This window comes from Acipenser ruthenus, chromosome 24, assembly GCF_902713425.1.
Source record: "Acipenser ruthenus chromosome 24, fAciRut3.2 maternal haplotype, whole genome shotgun sequence".
Taxonomy (NCBI): Eukaryota; Metazoa; Chordata; class Actinopteri; order Acipenseriformes; family Acipenseridae; genus Acipenser; species Acipenser ruthenus.
This window is the reverse complement of record NC_081212.1, coordinates 26,819,648-26,840,044: the sequence shown is the minus strand read 5'-3', so window position 1 is coordinate 26,840,044 and position 20,397 is coordinate 26,819,648. Positions and strand designations below refer to the sequence as shown.

The 20,397-nt window shown below is 42.4% G+C and overlaps 2 protein-coding genes and 1 non-coding gene across 7 annotated transcripts; 2 read left to right on the top strand and 1 right to left on the bottom strand.

Moving 5' to 3' along the window:
* Positions 1 to 133: 133 nt before the first annotated feature.
* LOC117964269 (dual specificity mitogen-activated protein kinase kinase 1) lies at positions 134 to 13,955 on the bottom strand. Of its 2 annotated transcripts, none has more exons than XM_058999046.1 (11): positions 13,600 to 13,955; positions 8,588 to 8,798; positions 7,157 to 7,303; positions 6,206 to 6,283; positions 5,979 to 6,030; positions 3,542 to 3,666; positions 2,502 to 2,709; positions 1,768 to 1,832; positions 1,367 to 1,425; positions 1,096 to 1,141; positions 134 to 665 (listed from the first exon to the last, which is right to left on the bottom strand). In XM_058999046.1, the coding sequence occupies exons 1-11, from the start codon at positions 13,677 to 13,679 to the stop codon at positions 552 to 554; spliced, it is 1,185 nt and encodes a 394-aa protein (XP_058855029.1). In that variant the 5' UTR covers positions 13,680 to 13,955; the 3' UTR covers positions 134 to 551. The 2 variants fall into 2 exon arrangements, with proteins under 2 accessions (XP_058855029.1, XP_058855030.1); XM_058999047.1 differs by lacking the exon at positions 13,600 to 13,955 and adding an exon at positions 9,222 to 9,239.
* A 1,015-nt stretch (positions 13,956 to 14,970) lies between these two features.
* LOC131700609 (TIMELESS-interacting protein-like) lies at positions 14,971 to 20,056 on the top strand. Of its 4 annotated transcripts, XM_058999043.1 has the most exons (9): positions 15,128 to 15,209; positions 15,784 to 15,837; positions 16,524 to 16,667; positions 16,987 to 17,092; positions 17,330 to 17,405; positions 17,841 to 17,963; positions 18,163 to 18,226; positions 18,931 to 19,155; positions 19,384 to 20,056. In XM_058999043.1, the coding sequence occupies exons 3-9, from the start codon at positions 16,550 to 16,552 to the stop codon at positions 19,908 to 19,910; spliced, it is 1,239 nt and encodes a 412-aa protein (XP_058855026.1). In that variant the 5' UTR covers positions 15,128 to 15,209; positions 15,784 to 15,837; positions 16,524 to 16,549; the 3' UTR covers positions 19,911 to 20,056. The 4 variants fall into 4 exon arrangements, with proteins under 4 accessions (XP_058855028.1, XP_058855025.1, XP_058855027.1 ...); XM_058999045.1 differs by lacking the exons at positions 15,128 to 15,209; positions 15,784 to 15,837 and adding an exon at positions 14,971 to 15,082 and having other exon boundaries at positions 16,999 to 17,092; XM_058999042.1 differs by lacking the exons at positions 15,128 to 15,209; positions 15,784 to 15,837 and adding an exon at positions 14,971 to 15,082.
* On the top strand, positions 18,702 to 18,834 carry LOC131700988 (small Cajal body-specific RNA 14). Its single transcript, XR_009308796.1, has one exon. It is a non-coding gene; the product is annotated as a small Cajal body-specific RNA 14 (non-coding RNA).
* Positions 20,057 to 20,397: the final 341 nt, after the last annotated feature.

Genomic DNA, 20,397 nt, shown 5'->3' with positions numbered 1-20,397 from the left:
GTAAATGACTTGCTTGTTAATTTGTAAATAAAATCCATAAAGATTTTGTTAAAGAAGATCTGGGTTAGGTGTTGGTCCTTGCATGGAGCCTGTCTTGTGCCCCCCAGTAACTAGGGTTGAAATGCAAACACAATTTCAAACAAAAAAATGAAATTTTATTTATGTAACCTGTTAAAATATTTGCATGATTTTTAAAATGGCAAAGCTTAGTCTTATGCATTTGACATTATACACAATTCTCTAACAATATATTCTCATTGGGCTTGATTTTAAAGGAAAGTTTGTCTGGTCTTTATGTAACCTCATTCCTGTAGAAACCATGCTAAATACTTCCCTCTTTAGTTAGCGTTTTATAAATGTTACGCTTGGATTTAAGGGGAAAGGGGCTTGGACAGTAAAGGGTAAGTCCCCGTCAGTAAGTCCCCGTCCCCCAGATAACTTTCCTTCAAAAAAAGTTAATACATAATTGTAACAAGCATTAGAAATGTAGCATTGGGAGACCAGTTGAAAACACATGATATGCAGTGGTATGGAGTGGTCTGTTGGTGTCCTCATACTCCAGCATTGTGAGGGGGGGTGCCGGGCTGGTTAAGGCCAATAGTTGTACAGAGCCATCCTGCAAAATCTACCTCTTCAGCTTCTGCTCTCTTAATGAACGAATGGGCCTGTGAATAAAAGGTGCAGCAATCGGCACTTAACATTTGATTTTGAAAACGAATGCCCCTTTTGCAGTATTATAAACCATTTTGAAAACGTGATTGCTATTCACAATTGCATGGCCTCAACCGGCGTGCATAATTTAGGTAGTGTGGATATGGTATCATTTTCTATAAACTTTCTTATTGATTACAGAAACAAGAGAAAAGCTCAAACTCAGAATTTGCCATTCAGGTCATGTTACCTTGCAAAAAGAACATGAATGTTTCTTTATTATTACTGTTATGTTGGTGTTTGAAACTATTATACAGTGTTAAATATAAAATATTTATGATTGACACACATTTACCATAAGTACTAATTTGAGCATATAAATGGTCTAACCAAAGACATTACAAATAGTACACAAATCCAAGCACTTATCAATATTATACTTACCACTAATTGTTTTAAATCTGCTCGCTCTGCCGGGTTCTTTATTAAGCTAAAATAAACAATAACTTGTTAGTTTAAAATTACATCTGTAAAGCCATGAACAATGCCAAGTACAACTTTAAACAATACAGTGTCTTCAAAAGAGTAATTACTTTTCCAATATGATACTATATGTATATGGATTTTTTCTTACATAAAAAAAGAATCTACGGAGCATGTATATATTGAAGTATATTTCAGAAAGATAGTATTACATGAAGAATGTTCTACCTACCATTTGTTAACAAAATCTTGAAATTCTGCATTGAAGATACTTGGCAACTTGGGAGGTGGCTAAAAAGAAATAAACAAATTGCCTATTTATTAGGACAGTTTCCCTACACAGCCTATATAAAAGTATTTCAGCTTGTGAAACAGCACATTGATCTAAAGAAGCATTTTAGAGTACGTGAAGTTGAGACACTGCTGTATATATTAAATATCTGCAAAATATACGGCATGCAGCTGTATTCCATTTGCGGTATATTGCAGTAAAGTTGAAAACATTTCCCATTATACACATGGTTACAAACTATCCCATCAGAGACGTTTCCTGTTCCATTGTGCCCCCAGGGGATGCGCTTTGTTTTAGATCACAAAGGTTGGGAATATGAACAGCTATCAGAAGAGACTGACCTCGTTAACAATGTAATCCAGCAATTCAAAAATAGCCATTGGTGGTCTGCTATCTGGGCCATGAGCTGAAATGTGAACAAAGAATGAGGTGAAACATCTTTAGGTAGCCAACTACAGATTATTGTCAAGCTTGCTTATTTTGGGTATTAAAAATTCTGCAAAATCGTTTCATCAGAAAAAGAAAGTTGAACTTTACCCCAGATGGCCAGCAGGTGTCACTGTAGACCCTGATTCTTTATAGATGCTGACTCCGGTAAGGTAGGTGATGTTGATACGATTCTGTATTATTACAACCTATGTTTTCACAAAATATGAACTACTGGGCCCAGAGTCACTGAAACTTTAACTAACAAATTAATTCAATTAAAGAATCAAAAGTCTGTTTCTGTGGATTAAAATATATGTCATGTATAAAACTGTTAAAGAAACCAACTCTTACTTGAATCAATAAAAAACATAGCTGGCTAAAGCTTTGTGAATAGGGTTCATTATCTACTGCAGGGGTGGACAACCCTGGTCCTGGAGAGCCACAATCCTGCAGGTTTTCTGGGTATCTTTAAATCCGCAATAGCTAAATACCTGGAAAAGGTGAACTGTTGACCAATTAAGACAATACATGGTTCAAATTAAGTAACTGTGAGCTCGGGTTGAACGTAAACCAGCAGACCCTGCGGCTCTCCAGGACCTGGGTTGTCCACCCCTGCTCTATTGTAAGACACAGCTATCTGACTCACAGCTCGCTGCGCGGCCTGGCGGACAGGGTTTGGGGGAGGTCTCGCTGGCAGACTGGTCGCCCTCTACTGGGCAGCCGAAGATCTGCTCCATCTCGCTGCTGTCAGGAGGGGGGATGGGGTAGCGTCCGATTGCCATTTCCACTAGAGACAGCCCCATGCTCCACACATCAGACTGCACAGAGTAGTGTGTGCCCTGCAGACGCTCAGGCTGAAACACAGGGGAGGGGTGGGGGGTGCAATTAAATACATAGATATTTTCAAATGTTACAGTCAGTCAGAAATCAGTGATCCTGTAATCCTGCAAGACTGACTTCTTCCTGGCCTCTGAAGTGTGGTGGAATTTGGTTCTTTAAATATCTTGGAGTGATTGGATAATTTGCATATGCATAAAACAATATAACCAATAATGCGTATTCATGAGGTATCACTCTTCAGAAGAGTCTTTTAAAAGTCCCTGCCTCTATCAGCCAGCCATGCTTATAGAATGCTGCCACTTTAAAAATGTGACAAAAAATAGAACTCAGGTCACGGAGTTCTCTTGTTGGCTTTTTTAAATAGCGCATAAAATGGATAAGCAAGTCCAATGGAAATAAAAGCTCTCAAACAATATACCAAAGACTCACACTGCAGACCCTGCACACACACAATATCACACCACTGCCCAGGGCATGCATCTCCTTGATAATAGTTTAAGCAGTACTGTGTTACCATTGTTATTTTCTGCAGTGCTTATATTACAATCAAGAGTTTAGTGGTCCTTGTAGGCTATAATATAATACAATATAATATAATAATCACATCACTTTAAAAACAAACGTCTTGGCTGTTGCCTTCAACACGTTCGTCAACTTGACTTTTCTTACATGTTTTGCCATCCTGTAATAATAATGCAAATTTATAAAACAACTGTTTTAATCCAGGCCCTGAATCAAGATGATAAAGTTTCTGCAGTTTGCATATTTGAAATGGGGATGTGAAAACATGATTGGACCGTCTTGTGTCCCAGCCTGGCTCAGAGAAAGTCCAGCCACTCAACTCACAGACATGTAGGACCTGGTGCCCACGAAGGAGTTGGCCATGGAGTCGATGAGCTGGCCGCTCACCCCGAAGTCGCACAGCTTGATCTCCCCACGCGAGTTCACCAGGATGTTGGAGGGCTTCACGTCTGGAACGACAAGGGGGGGATTACTGCAGGAATGCAGTGAAATGCTTGCAGTCTGCAGCGTGGCACTGTCTTCTAATCCCAGTGTCCCTGGGACCCGGAGACAGGGATCAGTTGGTCGGGTATCATTTACGATATTTCATTTCCTCCAGTTGTTCCCTAATCCCCTAACGCTGGAGGTCAGCCAATGTGTGGTCTTAACAGGCAGCACATTCACGTGGTTCTCCACACACACACACTGTACTGGACTGACTGCAGCACACAGGATGCTACCTGCAATCTCAGTGTGACTGGAGCACACAGGATGCTACCTGCAATCTCAGTGTGACTGGAGCACACAGGATGCTACCTGCAATCTCAGTGTGACTGGAGCACACAGGGTGCTACCTGCAATCTCAGTGTGACTGGAGCACACAGGGTGCTACCTGCAATCACAGTGTGACTGGAGCACACAGGATGCTACCTGCAATCACAGTGTGACTGGAGCACACAGGATGCTACCTGCAATCACAGTGTGACTGGAGCACACAGGGTGCTACCTGCAATCTCAGTGTGACTGGAGCACACAGGATGCTACCTGCCCTACACCATGTTAACACTGTTTCTGTTCTTCTTCAACCCCTGCACTGTGATAAGGGAACTATACTAATATGAAACAATACAGTGTAGTATTCAAGAACATGTTTATGTTCCCATAGTTACAAAGATACTACGCATACTAGAACACTGTTTGCCAGTTCAATAGAACCCGATAGTGCTTTTATCATTGGGTTGGTCACCTGCCACTGCACTGCACAACATTTGGTAGCAACAAGTACAACTCAGCCTGGAATATGCAGGGCAGTGCTCTGCCGTATTGTTGACAGGCAGGAAACACGCTTGTTGACAGTGCAGCGGTCACTTTTGGTTACTAGGCGACCGGTAGGAATGCCTGTGCTTGATGGCTTTTCTAGTGTTTGTAGCGAGAGTTCTCATCTATTATGTTTGAAGTGTGAAGAGTTTTCCTCCTGGTTGTATGCCTGCGTGGAGTCATTACTAATGCACAAAGGCTCGGTGCCCAGATGAATGCTACAGTCCCAGGGAGTCACGGCAGCACTACTGTATTTAGAGGGAGCAGCTCTGCTGTGGATCTGTGGGATATTGCTTCATTGCTCAAACATCGACCACTCATCTGTATTTCTTTCCAGGTTTTCTGTGTGAATCAAACCTAGCCTTGTTCCTTTTACCTTCGAAAAAAATTGCACTGCATTGCATTTCATTAAACAAGGTGAAAATGTCTACAATGGGGGTTGCAGCAAGGCGGCAGTGCTGCCACACCGTAGGGTTAAAAATAAGCCTCAAATGCAGAATGCAGAATTCTGGAAGGGAACTGGAATGCACACGCTGTGATTTATCTTGTAATCAAGGCTGAGTCATTTAATCACAGAGAAGTGAAATGGGAAGCTCTCCATCAGTCACTGTGTGATTTATACTGGCCAGCGCTGTGATTCACCCTGCTAAAGAGCTTCTCTTCATTGCTTTACTGCGCATCTCCATCACCCTCACCAGCGAGGACCATGTGGGGGCAGTGCTGCAGGGACATTTAACCAAGACATGAACCTGCGATACAATCCCGGGTTCCCCTTTGGGATTGCCCGAACCCTCTCCTACGATCCACCCAAATATCAGACATCAAGCTCAGCTGTGAGATATTTAAGAGCAAGTTCCAATGTCATTTTACTCACTCGTTCCATCGTTCCCTTGTCTCGTAATACTGAAAACAAATAACTTAATTCAGTAGAACCTCAGAGTTACGAACACCAAACATATGAACTGACCGCTCAACCCAACACCCCAGTTTCAGCTGGAAGTATGCAATCACTCACCCATGCCTACAGTGCAAACAGAATCCACTTTAAAAAAGCACAAGGTTAACCTACTGAAATGGTAAGAGCTGGGAAACGCAAACGTGTCACACTTTCAATTGGAAAGAAAACAGTGAAAGTATTTTTAAAAAGTTGACAGCGGTATCATCCTCAGCTATGGGAATAGGGGATCTGGAAATGGTCAGTGATATTAAAAATGCCACAGCAATATGAGTATTGCATGACTGTGCTGTAACCTTGTATCATCAGCCAGATTGAGGGTGTGCACACTTATTAAAACCATTGAAAACTCATTTTCAGAGTTACAGACCTTTCACTTACAAACAGCCTCCATTCCCAAGGACCCCAGAACCACTCAACATCATTGAAACATCATAAAAATACAAGGGCAGGGTGATCCAACACAGAACACTGTCAGTACGGAGCAGCCTGCCCCACGTTGTACCTCACCTCTGTGCATTATCTTGTGCTTCTCCCTCAGGTACGCCAATCCTTTTATTACCTGAGTGGCAGAAGACAAGACAGCAAATCAACAAGCAACATCCTCAAAACGGATTCACTAAACACTACAAACAAGCTTAAGTGTGCACACTCCTTGCAGCAAGGTTGAACACACCAGGTCCTACATACCAGTTCTCCTCACTGGCTTTCAGAGAAGAAAAGCGTCAGATACTCACTGCTATGCTGACGTTTCCCAAAATCTGCTCCGGGATTCTCCCGGCTTTTTTTAACACCTGATCCAAGGAACCTCCATCCTGGGAAATGAAATAAAACAATGGAAAAGCTTTTTTTACTCTCTTAGCTGTTCATTTACAAAAGCAGCGCTCATCTTGGGTGAACTGTAACCCAGCTGATTTTTAGCTACATTCAGCAGCCCGTTATTTAGAGCACAGTGCTGTAGTACTTTTGGCTTACATAACAATACAAGCCCTTGCTCAATATTCATCATGACTCCCAATGACCCCAACACATCCGAGGGGGCCTGATTCGTGCCTATCCTCAGTGCAGTTACTGATTCAGCCTCGCTCGCTGAACTGGCCCATTTATACAACAGTGAGGAAACATAAGCATAACAGCAGCACTGGGGAGCCACTGATGGGCTGCAATGCTCTTGTTGAGGGCCTGCTTATGCATACCTCTGTGAAAACATCAGACAGGGCAGCTCTTCACAGTGCACCACGCTATCTTTACCTCTCCTCTCAACTCCACAGCCTGCCACTCCAAACCTGTTCAAAATAATGGATTCAGCCCCGAAACATTTTATTTTCAGCCCTGATTGTTTTGAGTCCCCCCTGGGACGGATGGTAATTTGACAGCCCCCGTCAATGCCAAAGCAGCAAAAGCAATACTAAATCTGCAGGAAAAAAGCCAAGCCAATGCCAAAAGTGATAAATATGTGGGCCAAATGATCTACAACAAGCAAGTCACTAAATGTGATGGATAAATAACATTTTAAGGCTGGCAAGCTTGGCAAATCTCAGAAGAGTATAGGAAAACACTGTAAAACACAACATGACAAGTACTGTATAATAGTACAAGCATGGGCAAAGCAAGGTAAACTGCAAAGCTCCAGCGCAAATGTACCACAGTGGAGTTGCGCTCCTAGTGAGAAAGGAACAAGGTCCTACCATGTGCTCCATGCAGATGCTGATCTCCCCGTCACTGTAGAAGGCCCCGTAGAAGCCAACGATGTAGGGGGAGTTGCACTCGTGCAGGACCTGCAGCTCCCGGATGATCTGGTTCCGGATGGCCGGCTTGATCTCCAGGTGAATCAACTGCAATCAGACACAAAGATGTCGTCAATACACAGGTTTACAGAACCCCCCTGCGATATGCAGCGCATAACAAACAGATGGATTTGTTTTGCATCCCAGACGTGTATTCTGTAATACTGTGAGATATACCAAGAGGTTAACACGCACCTGAGCATGGTACTTATACACTGTGGCTAATTAAGCTCGTAGTAATGGGAAAAACTGCTATGCAACAGGAGTCATTTCCATCCCTGAACCACGGGCATGACGGCATATCTAGACACCACTCTGCTGGCAGATGCACAAATTACTGAGTCAGAAAGGCATGACTCTTAGGGCCATCTGCACATTAAACACCTTGCAGAATCTGTGTCACTCCAATTCAGTGCCATGCTGCCCACGGGAGCCCTACAACCCTACTGCCAGTCCAATCACTGCAGTGTGAAACATGAAAACAAGGGCAGGTGACTGTAACCCTCACCACATCATAGAAATGTATGCATGAGTCACACTGTATCAACTGCAGAGTGCAACAGTAAAGCAGATATGCAATTTCTTCTTCTTTTTCTTCTTCTTCTTCTTCTTCTTCTTCTTCTTCTTCTTCTTCTTCTTCTTCGGGTTCAAGACTTTGTTTTTTGTTGCACAGACTGTTCAGGAATCGTTCACCAATGATCAAAATGTTAGGCAGGTTAACATCAAGCACGGCCGCACCCAGTTTGTTCATTTGCTTTTCTTGCTTTTTAATCTCAATTTCCTACAATATGAAGAGTTAGTCAATGGATGATTCAGCCTTGACTGAAATGAGATTTTTTGTTTTCTGTTCCGATTGTCATTATTCAATAGTTGGCCCCACACAAGCGGCACAGAGATGTCAAGGTGAAACGCGGGCACAAAGAATGGAGTGGGGGAAAGCGGAAGGAGCTTTTCTGTAAACAGAATAACGCCAGCGTCGAAGAGGCAGTGAATGTGAAAAGATGCAGAGAAATACTGAATGCAGGATTCAGCCTTCTAGTGTCAAGTGCAGGGCTTCCCAAACTGGGTCCTGGGGACCCCTGTGTCAGCTGGTTTTCATTCCAGCTGCGCTCTCAATTACTTAACTATACCCTTAATTAAACTGATCATTTGCTTAATTAGACCTTTTTACTTGTTTTTAGCTTAAACAGTTGCAGATTTCAAGTTAGCTCCAACATTTTATAAGTAATTTGAACTTGAGGATTTCAAAAGTGCTGTAAATGTCTTCACTATATACGGTGTACAGAACCTGCAGGGAATGGGCAGTGGAAGTGTAGCCCTGGGGCTCTGTACCTTCCTGGCCATGATGAGCCCGGAGGGCCTGTGCGACACCTTGAACACCACGCCCCCGTTGCCGGCGCCCAGCTCGCAGATCTTCTCGAAGTCGTCGTCCTTCAACTCCCCCACCTTCTGTTTCTGCGTGAGGAACGCCTCGAGGCGCTTCCGCTGCTGCTCGTCCAGCTCCAGCTCCTCCAGCTTCTTCTGCAGGGCCTCCAGGTTCGTCCTGAGAGGAGAGAGATTAGAACAGAATACATCATGTGGAGGGTGTCTCCTAGTGTTCTAACATACACAAAACTGAGGCTGAAGAAACACTCCTCCTGAATGTACAGAGAAGTCAGTAAAAGCTGAGTGCAGTGCAGCGGGATCACAGCAACCCAACAACCCATCAGCGTCAATGTATTGCCAGCATATAAGCATAGTTAATGAACCACATATTGTTGCCTTCAAATCTGAAGCCCCTGTCACTGGCAGTGACACTAATTGGCCCAGCATGATTAAACCCAGGGGTACAAGGACTGCATTGCTTTTTCACGACTGCTTTCTTCTCTTTTTTTCCCCCCTCTTCTTCGAGGAAGCGGTGTGTTCACAGGGAGGGGGAGGCACTCGAGGCCGGCTCACACAAACACATTTACGCTCGCTGACTCACTTCCCCTCTCTGCGCGAACACTAACCCCACGTCCGCTCGCTGGCTCTGACTCAGAGATTCTGATTCATCCTCTTAATTCCACATGACTTCCGTCTCCCGGCTAGCTGGTATGGAGATGCAGATCCACACACACACACACACACACAGGCCGGGAATGTTTCAGTCCAATCGCTCGGCTCTGGAATGCTGGTGGAATGCTGGAGCAGCAGAACAGTCAGCTGCAACCTTCCTTCCTGTCAGCCGCTGTATTTTAATACAGTTCTGTACTTCGGATCTGTCATGAGATACTACACTCCCTTTGCACCCCTACAGAAATGACACTTTCCTTAAATATTGTGTGAGCCTCTCATTTGCCACTCATTGCGCTGTTTTCTATTAAATCTCAATAATTAAAAAAACAGCAACTATTCCACATATCCTTGGGGGCATAAATGTATCTCTTAATCCCTGAAGCGATTTTCCTGTCTTGTTAACTGAACCCAGGAGGCCTACAGTATATACTGTGTATCCAGTGTTCGGAGTATTAAAATTCAGCACCACCTCTGTATGCAGACACAGTGACAGGCAGCCTGCTAGCTCTTTGATGATCTCTATCAAACAGCTCTCCAGTCTCGCTCCAAATACCAAAATGACATCACTTACTGCTGCACCAGTTACAAGCAGACCAGCTGGAGTTAACAACACTGACCACCAAAATGTTTTGTAGTTTGAAAGTGTTTTCGTTTTGAATGTACTGTGCATGATGACCTTGCTAATGTCACAGTGCAACTCATGTGGTTACATTAAAAAGGTCTATTTGGATTATTTCTAGCAGGTTTATAACTAGTAGCATCGGATGTTTTGCAAAAATCCAACCAGTTAACTGGTTTTTATTTAAAGTGGCATTAATAACACATGTTAAGTGTAGCAGTGCTGAATACTGCAGGTTTCAATTCCGGACACACAAATAGACCGTGGATCAGAGGTGCCACTTCCACCTCCACGGGTATCACTTTCTAGAAGCGACAGGAAGCCAGGCAGGAAAGGAAGCTAGTTTGTTGGCAGGACAGTCTTCGTGACAGAGTGGTTCACTGGAGACCCTCCTGGCACTACAGCACAGTACAAGCATGTCACTCAGATAGGAGCTGTGTGTTTGTGTTAAGAACCCTATAACCTTTAGGACTGCACACTCCCGTCCATGTTATCCAGCCTGGAGTCCACCTAATAAACAAGGGCGAAAAATCCAAGGCTTTTAATCCTGACATTACTACTACTGATCGATTGACTGATTAATCCGAGTGGGAATCTTATCTGTTTGGTGACGTTAAGGAAACTTGCTGTCTTGGGTCCCTGCCTGACCATATAAGAACAGCCAGCCACAGATTAGTCCTGCAATTGCCACACAAGACACCCCCAGGAGGAGGGTGGGGATGCCTGCTCTCTAAGATTGAAAAGGCAGGAGGCTGGGAGAGCCACACACAGGGTAGGAAAGCAGATGATGTCAACATTCTTTTCTAGCGGAATGCACCTCCAGGATATTCCAGACTATTTCTCAACAGCAGCACTCAAGTACCTACATGCTGGTTTACTGATTCCCTCAACAGACCCTGAATACATTCACCACTGGCAGCAGGTTAAGCAGCACAGTCACACAGGATCCAGCAGCGCAGTGTACAGTGCACAGCACAACAAACACACCAGAGCTGTAACAAAGCTAGCACTGTAACCTTGGCCATGCAGTTCACAGGTCTCCAAAATCTGCAATTTTCTGTAACTGTTAAGCTTATATGAAGGTAAACGTGTTCCAACAAGGAGGTAAAGAAAAGGTGACCAAGTTGATTCCAAGTTGAAGGAAGAACTCAGAGGAGCTTTCCAACATCAGGACTGGGGTTATCAGGGTCTTTATTGAGTGCAACATCAGGACTGGGGTTATCAGGGTCTTTATTGCATGCAGCGGTGCTTTGCAACGTGGGAGTTAAGAGCAATCAAGCTTAATCAATCACCAAACAATCAGGCACTTAACTACAATGCTACCTTCACAATGCTTTTGTATCACGTGCATACCATTATGCATGATGCCTATTTTAGTTGCTAAAAGCTTTAAGCTACTGTGCTGTATAATTTGTGACATTTACATCATAGTCACCAGTCTTAAATGAACCATGGAGAGTTTAGACTGGCTCAGGTTGGGACTGAAAGAAAGTGTGATGCAGTTCACTTTCCATGGTCATAGAGAAATACACGAGGGGCTTTCTTTCCTTTGATTAATAAGAGCGCGTGAACAATTCATTCAGTCCCATATCTGATCAGTCATATACGATATGGAACTTTAATAATACTGCACTGAAAAACACTCAACAAAATAAGAGGCTTTGCATTGCAATGAGGCATTCCAGAAAGACCCTGTGCTGTACATGCACGAACCTGCAAGAACCTGCAGCAGCACTGTAGCAAGAAAGTGACTCCCGACCAATCAGCAGAGGGAACAAACAACTCTGTGCATTATTCTGTACAATAAAGCAAGCTGTAATTTGTACAGATACTGTAAAGGGCTGGCAGTGGTCAGCGTTTTTTTAATTTTTGTAATTGTTTTTATTTCAACCCTTTAAGTGAAAAGCACACAGTTTTCAAAGGATACTTTTTGAGGGTCTCCGAATTACGGAGATGTTCAGCTCTTATACAGGGTCTAAAGTCATGGGCAAACACTTCAATTATTTCATGTTCCTGCTGCCATCAATGATCCAGCGCTCACAGATTGTGAACTGGCGGCACCTCCGGCAGAACACTGTGTCCCAGTGGTAACAGAGAGCATTGGGATTACTGCTTGAAGTGTACATAGCCCAGGCTTTACTCAAGCAGCTGTGATCAGCGGGACGTATTGATCCACAACAAACACTGCTGTTTTATTCTTCAACAGCTACTAGCGCCAAGGGTGTCCAGAACCAGAGGCCATTAACACTGCACTGGATCACCCCACCGTCACAGCTCAGATTAACTGAGGCCATTAACACTGCACTGGCTCACCCCACCGTCGCAGCTCAGATTAACTGAGGCCATTAACACTGCACTGGCTCACCCCACCATCACAGCTCAGATTAACTGATGCCATTAACACTGCACTGGCTCACCCCACGGTCGCAGCTCAGATTAACTGAGGCCATTAACACTGCACTGGCTCACCCCACCGTCGCAGCTCAGATTAACTGAGGCCATTAACATTGCACTGGCTCACCCCACCGTCACAGCTCATATTAACTGAGGCCATTAACACTGCACTGGCTCACCCCACCGTCGCAGCTCAGATTAACTCCTCCTGTGAGTGCAGAAGCAACACAAGAATGTGGGAGTGGCACAGGATTCTTGGGATAAAACCACAGCAGACACATTACACTGCCTCTCCAGGGCTGCATCTTGGTCACAAGTTTCAAAGTTGTTGTTGTTTTTTTGTTTTTTGTACCCTGGTTAAAGAAAGATTATTTGATTCTATTAAAGTTTTAAGTAATGTTTCTGCAGGATTCTACAGAACGGAACCTTGTCTACAGGTCTCTACAATGTACAAAATCAGAGAAGCTGCTGTAGCTTTCATCAGTGGCTGGGTGACAGAAAGCCAGCGCAGACTAGCACGACTAGCACGCTTCTACCTGGTTTCCTTTTATGATAAACCCGGAGGTACAGCACACCTTCGATTACATGTTCTGTGATAAACCCGGAGGTACAGCACACCTTCGATTACATGTTCTGCGATAAACCCGGAGGTACAGCACACCTTCGATTACATGTTCTGCGATAAACCCGGAGGTACAGCACACCTTCGATTACATGTTCTGTGATAAACCCGGAGGTACAGCACACCTCGATTACAATTCTGCAGCTTTTGAGAACTGAATGAAATCAGCATACCTGATAGTATATGAATATACATGTGTTCTTATATTATTACTGAAAATAAATCGATCTTATTTCGAATGCATTCCAGATGATGGATGGCCACTCAAACACCGCAGATAACGATGTCTTTCCTTCAGAGGCCTCTCGCTACACACACAACACAGCATCTTCAGTATTTAACATTAAAACAACACATGTGCTTAATAGCAGTGAACACTAGACTCTAAATACACCGAAACATTCACATATTCAAAGTCATCGGGATAAATAATAATAATAATAATAATAATAATAATAATAATAATAATAATAATAAACACGAAGACGGATTTATAAATGGATAAAATACAGAACGTATCCTATCAATTTACTGCACACTAGTAATAATAATAATAATAATAATAATAATAATAATAATAATAATGCACAACAGTACATGGCAACCCAATCCAGTAGCGAGCCGGATACTCAAGTGCAGTAGAGAATTTGAAGAACACCGTCCAGTACTTACTCTCCAGCACTGGTCCCATTCACTGTGTTGCTGTCGGGTGCTGGGTGTAAAAGAATCGGCCCAGGCTTCTTTTTGGGCATTGTGACCAGCTACAAAATCAGATGTACAGTATAAATGAAAACCTCCTTTCGGCGGACACAGCACTCACTGCAGCCCAAACCAATCCAAATAATGCAACAACTGGACTGACAGTTCAGAGGACAGTGCCAAACGCAAATACAGTAACTATGCAGCCTCCAAAAGTCATGTATATTCCTGCTAGCTGAACAGTGTTCTGGAAAAAACGCAAGTGCTGAGACGCGAACCCCGCTTGGTACAGTGCTACAATTAGTCTATTGGTGGGATGGAATTGCTTGGTTTTAGCAACATTTTTTCCTCATGTATCAGCCAATGGGAGAAGGCAAGCCTCTGTTTGAAAGGAAATTACGTCACGACAATATGTACATCTGTTTTGCGGAGGTTTACAGCGGTGCCAAATGTCTCCCTCTTGTGGGTAATTTTATAACCACAGATAAAGTACAGGAATTTTCTATTACGCCAAACAGATAGCTTCCAATACTGGAGGAGTCGCACTCTGTATTTGCAAAAAGATACAGTTTGCACATGGTTTAATATTGTTTCTGCTTTGCAGTGGGTTTTAAGATGTTGAACCTACCATTAGTCATTAAAATTCCACAGATTCCCATAACATGCGTCTGTAAGGTTGCAATGACAATTATTATTATTATTATTATTATTATTATTATTATTATTATTATTATTATGAATGGATTAAGCAATTCATCTTACCGAGGCAATTCCTTACAACACCAGCAGGGGTCGACAGCAGTTCTTTGGTGGTACAATAGTCATCAATGGACACGATTGGTCCAATATTGGTCAGTTTACTTTCATATAATACCTTTAAAATGGCACTGGGATAGTGTCATAATAGTGAACTAATTATTGGGATAGTGAACCTATTGCTTTTTTAAACTTTTTTTTTTTTTTTTTTTTTTATCTAACAAGTAATATCATGTATTCTGGTAAAAGTATATTACGATTAAAATCCATCCATGTACCTAAATAAAATGTGTTTTTAAAAAGTGTGCCTCTCCTTTTCACTGAAATTCTCGAATTACATTTCACGGCCACTTCAATGAAGTATCATTTGCAATTTCATATACATAGACCACGTCCTGACCATTTCAGAAAATATCGTACCCATGCATACGTACAACGGATTGTGCTCCCCGATCATTTAACACTGGGCAATTCGATAGGCTGTCGATAGAATGCCTCTTGGTAATTGGTTGATGCTGAGTAAGAAACACCTGTAGCAAAACTTGATTGGTAGTTCTCATTCTAAACTCTGATTGGCTCGTTGTCACCCTTCTTTATGTGCTATTGGCCAGGCTGTCTGGCGGGCTTTGTTTCTCTGCTCGTAGGTGGAGAGAAGTTAAGAATGGTGTTGAGTAAACTTTTATAAAAAGCAGGTGTTTCGGTACGGTATTTGTTTACTTTTTATAATATCGACACATCTTTCGGCGTGTTTGAGGCATAAGATAATTTTTATAATGTTGTAAGGCATTATTTTAAGAAGGTTGCAAGCCTCTTCCGAAATGTGTGCGGTAATGGTTATAAAACTCAGTTAAAATATTAATGTTTCATAAGGATTTCTGCTTTGTTTACACTGTACACAGTATTATGTTTTTTAATTGTGGCCTTTAAAACTGCAATTTTCGCTCGTCTTGCTTTTCTTAGGAACCTTTTAAATTGTGTTTCAAGCTGCCTGTACACACTTTAGTTTTACATTATTTCTCTGTCTTTATTCGTGCTCGGTATTTCTGCATTAAACTCATGTTCAAATAGACCGTTTTGCTGTCTGGAACTCGGTTGGTTTATTTGCTGGTTTTTAGTTCATGTTTAAGATAGTGTTGTGCGCATGTGCAGAACCGATCTTCTTCCTTGCTTGCTGCATGTTCTAGAGTTGAGACATGGTTTAACCAGTAAGATGGCTCCTGTTTGCAGTGTAGTGAAAATTGAAACGTTACTTGTATGAAGTTTTAAACGCATTTTGTTTTATTAAAGTGATTTACAAGTACGAGGTAAAGAGCGAGCTGTTAATTTTGGCGATAGAACAAGCAAGTTTGCATTTTCCAATCGTACAGTAATTTAAGTTTCCTTGGGTATTTATTGTAAAAGGCTGAGAACACAGCGGGGTGTGTGAAGAAGTGAAATTAATTTAAGAAGGCACACGTGAGTACACTTAACGTGTAACTACCCCGGCAGTATTATTGTATTGCCACGTGGTGTGTGTGTGTGTGTGTGTGTGTGTGTTTTTAAATGTGGACACCGGTATGAGAACACTTTGTATGAGCAAGCGATGTGGACGAGCTACAAATCAGACATTGAAAAAAAAGTCTTACTTCCATCCCTTTACAGAAACAAACGATTGACTTGCCCCCAGTTGAGCCCCAATTTTACAAAGTACCAGCTATGCAAAACTACAAGGTTTGTGCTGTTCCAGAATGCAAAAGTAAAATGCTCCCTCAAACATGCCTTAATACCAATGCTGTGAAAAGGCTGATAGTCACTCATTTTTGGTTTAGATAAGCCTTGTGCTTCTATATAGTGCGGTTGAGATTCTGTTCGAGAGCTGTTGTGCGATCTGGTCGCCTGCCTTTTCATGAGGCTGACAACAACCTGTTTACTGTAGCCTTGGCTGGAATGCATGTTATGCACTATACTTACCTTGAGGTTTCCAGGTATTAATTGGGCACCGAGCTGTTGGTGCAGTTGGAGGAAATGTTTCCTGGTATCCTGGCCCCCTGGATCACGTATATTTTGGCTGTCATTGAGGGCTTTGCCTACCACGTGTTTTTCATGGTGCTGTTCTAAAGCTGACCGATGCCTGCTAGCAGTAATTTCTTCATCTCTTACAGGTGGACAGGGACTGCTGCCAGCCACGATGGACCCTTTACGGAACAGTCTGTCAGACATGCCTGCTTATGAAAACACAGAGGATGAGCAGTTTCCACCTCTCTCACCCCCCCTCTCCCCCAGGGACGGGGACCCCTTTGCAACTGGTGGGTAAGCTGTGAACAAGGGTTATATTATTGTCTGGAGTGAAAAATAAGGGAAAGAAACATCATCTCCCTATCGGCAACAGCAGCAGTTTGTACAGTAAAATGAAAATGCAAAGGGTATGAATTTAATAGAAATGATTAGTAACAATAGAGTTTATTGTTTACCGGGAGAGAGATCCTGCACCGTGACCCAGTTTTAATTTCTCCTGGACATTGTGATGTGCATTTCTCACTCGTCCTTTAATGTTGAAACTTTAGATTTACTTGAAGCATAGCTAGTTTGGGGTTTTATATTTGCCTGGCTTGTTGTCGGTAATAGATCTGTTTTTAGATGACGATCCTGGAGAGGTGTCAAAGCTTGATGAAGCTCCAGTAGCCAAAAGGAGGTCTGTGAAGAGACCACAGCCAAAACTGGATTCACAAAGGTAAAGATCCGTACAAAATATTCCTTTTTATTGTGCAAGAGATGTGGAAAGCAGACAGGTGACTTTATAACCTGCCAGTATAATGCCAAACAACAGAAGAGATAAATAACAAAAGCATTTGCTGTTGCACGTTATATTAGAAGAATCAGTTCCAGTTAATCGATGCATACTCCCGATGCATTTAATTGTATATGGTCATTCTGCCATGCATTAATAAGTATGTTGTGTTTTTTTTAGGTTGACTTCTGAAAGGGGACTTCCAGCACTCCGAACCATGTTCAACAATGTAAGATTCAAAGGCAAAGGACATGAGGTGAGAGGCTGTTGGGCCAATATGGCATTGTAGACTTCCAGAAGCTCTACTTATGGGGGAAGGTGGAGGGGTCAGATGTTCAACCTTATAATATCGGTGTATTAAAAAAAAAAAAAAAAAAAAAAAGCTAGATCAGAACAAACTTTGAATGTCCAGCGTCCGTCCCTTCATTGGGTAGACGTGTATTTGAGAGGAGACAGCGTTGTAGATGAGAGATTTCTGATGTGATATTCACACGTTTCAGTTGTGAAAAGACACCAAGCATTTCTTTTGAGTCATGCACAGCAGTGTTGGTCTTAATGTTACACTTTCAACATTTAAGTTTTTAACGTTCCAGGCTTTCTTTGTTTTTTTTTTTTTTAGAACTTTAAATCAACATTTATTTTGTCAAAATGCAACGATTCATCTTTTTTTATTTGTGTGTTTGTTTAATAGGCTGAAGACCTGAAAGTCGTCATGCAGCACATGGAGCACTGGGCTCACAGACTGTACCCTAAACTACAGTTTGAGGACTTCATCGATAAGCTGGAGGTTTTAGGAAATAAAAAAGAAGTTCAGGTGAGGGAATGGTTGGGGAAACGAATATAAAAGCCCTGAAACAATATCACTACTAGGTTGAGCCCAAGGCAGCATTCACATTTTATTTTACAGTAGATTGCTGGATCCCTCGCCACAAAAACATATTTACATACATATTTACATACATTCAACTTGCTGAATTTAAAGACCTAAACACTGAAAACCTGTTTTATTTTAGACTTGCCTCAAACGAATAAGACTGGATATGCCACTTACACATGATGACTTCATGACTAAAGATGGTAAGCTTGGTTATGTTAAAGAAATGAAGTGGTTCTTCAAAGAAACGTGTCTTTGCAGATAGATAAATAGTTTTGAGGGGATTATACTAAACCGATAAGCCTGTTTGTTTCAATATTGGCGATGCGTATTTTGATGCTGAAATGTTATTGCAGGTTTCACAGACTTGTACTACCTAATGTGATGTTACTGGTAGGTAAGGTAGTTTCATATAAACTAATACAAACCAAATAATATTACACTGTGATTAACGCCAGCATTGTTGATTTCCTGATACTGAATTGCGTGCACCAAAGGTGCTAATGTTCATTAATTGCTTGGGGGAGGCGAGCTGTTTCACACCTCACTCCTTGCAGCATCAGAGACCCAGAAAGCCAGTGGAAATAACCAGGTGCTGAGTAGCCTAGTGCGTTTACACCCAAGCTCTGTATCCTAGGGACCAGGGTTCAAATCCCAGCCGGTCCCTCTGAGCTTGATGTGGTTGATCTAGCAATGGCTACATTACTGAGCAGTGCAGTGCAGCCTTTAGACAACCACGGACATTAAAACTGGTTCCTGCCGACAGGGTCTGTCAAGTGGTCGGACTTCCTGTGCGATGGCTCCATACAAAAATATTCCAATTGGTTAATATTTATAATTTTGCTATCGATTTTTAAGAAATAAAAAAAATAATTATAAAAAAATCCACTTCTTCCACTCCTGTTAGATGCAGTTGAGGACGAGGAGCTTAATAGGTCAGCCCATCTGTTTGAAGACTCGGAGCCCTTTTTCAGTGAAGGTCAGAGCGTGCCAGTGGTCCAGTCAACTCCCAGTGCCAGCAGCACCCTGACAGAGGAGCAGAGGCAGCGAATCGAGTGCAACAAGCAGCTGGCCTTGGAGAGACGCCTGGCCAAACTGCAGCAGGACAACAGCCAGTCGCGGATCAGTAATGGTAACGTCGCTGTGTCACAGCAACATTATGGCTCAAGTGGGTGTTTTAAATAAGTAACTGTTAATGTTTGGTGTTATGAACCTGACTATACGGTATCTACGTTTATTTTTGGTGACTTTGTAGGGAATGAAATACATCTGAGACACAGGGTCATATTTTGGCAGGGGAGGTTTGGCTAACGAAATGAATACCTGTCCTGTACCTTTATTGAAATCCTCCTTTTTACAGGTGTTTCAGCTCAGCCTCCTGTTACACAGAGCAATCCTGCCAAACCCACAGATTCAGACGAGCTGGATAGTGAATTGGAACTGGAGTCTCTTGACTTGGACACTGTGATGGTGAAACACACTAACTCCACCTGTGAACAAGGCTGGGAGCTGAAGGAAGGAGCCGCCCCGGTATGTGCAGATTCTCTGAAGGAAGGTGATGCCCCGGTATGTGCAGATTCTCTGAAGGAAGGTGATGCCCCGGTATGTGCAGATTCTCTGAAGGAAGGTGATGCCCCGGTATGTGCAGATTCTCTGAAGGAAGGTGATGCCCCGGTATGTGCAGATTCTCTGAAAGAAGGTGATGCCCCGGTATGTGCAGATTCTCTGAAGGAAGGTGATGCCCCGGTATGTGCAGATTCTCTGAAGGAAGGTGATGCCCCGGTATGTGCAGATTCTCTGAAGGAGTCTGCAAGCACTGAGGAGGTTTCTGCCTCTGTACCAGAAGACCAGCAGAAAGTAAACGGTATAGCACAAGACACTGATTGATCTTACTGTGTGTGGTGTAAAGTGAAATGGACATCTTGACAGCAAAGTTGCAAAGAATTGTATTGGACTGCTTTGGGGCAGGTATTGCAGTTATAACAATATATTGTTTCCAGGGATTAAACAAGACTTTTTTTTTTTTTTTTTTTTTTAACCCAGTTCTGGGTTAAAAAAAAGTTGTAGAAAGTGTTGTTTTATGACTGCCAATTCATTATCAACCTTAGTGTTTTTTATAACAGAGCAACTGTATCTTCTGGATTTAAGTGGGTGGCAATGCAATAGAGAAAGTTAGTTTTGTTCAAGTAAATGTTTGTGTTGTATGTGGATTGTACTGTATGAGGTCATTAAGACAGTATATTACATGTTTATTAAAGAATTGTACTTTATTAAAACTTTTTTTAAAGAAACTTTTTTTTTTTACACTATCCCAAAAATACAGTTCAGAAAGCTTTGAGAACTAAAGCAATTCTCTTATTTTAAACAATAGAAA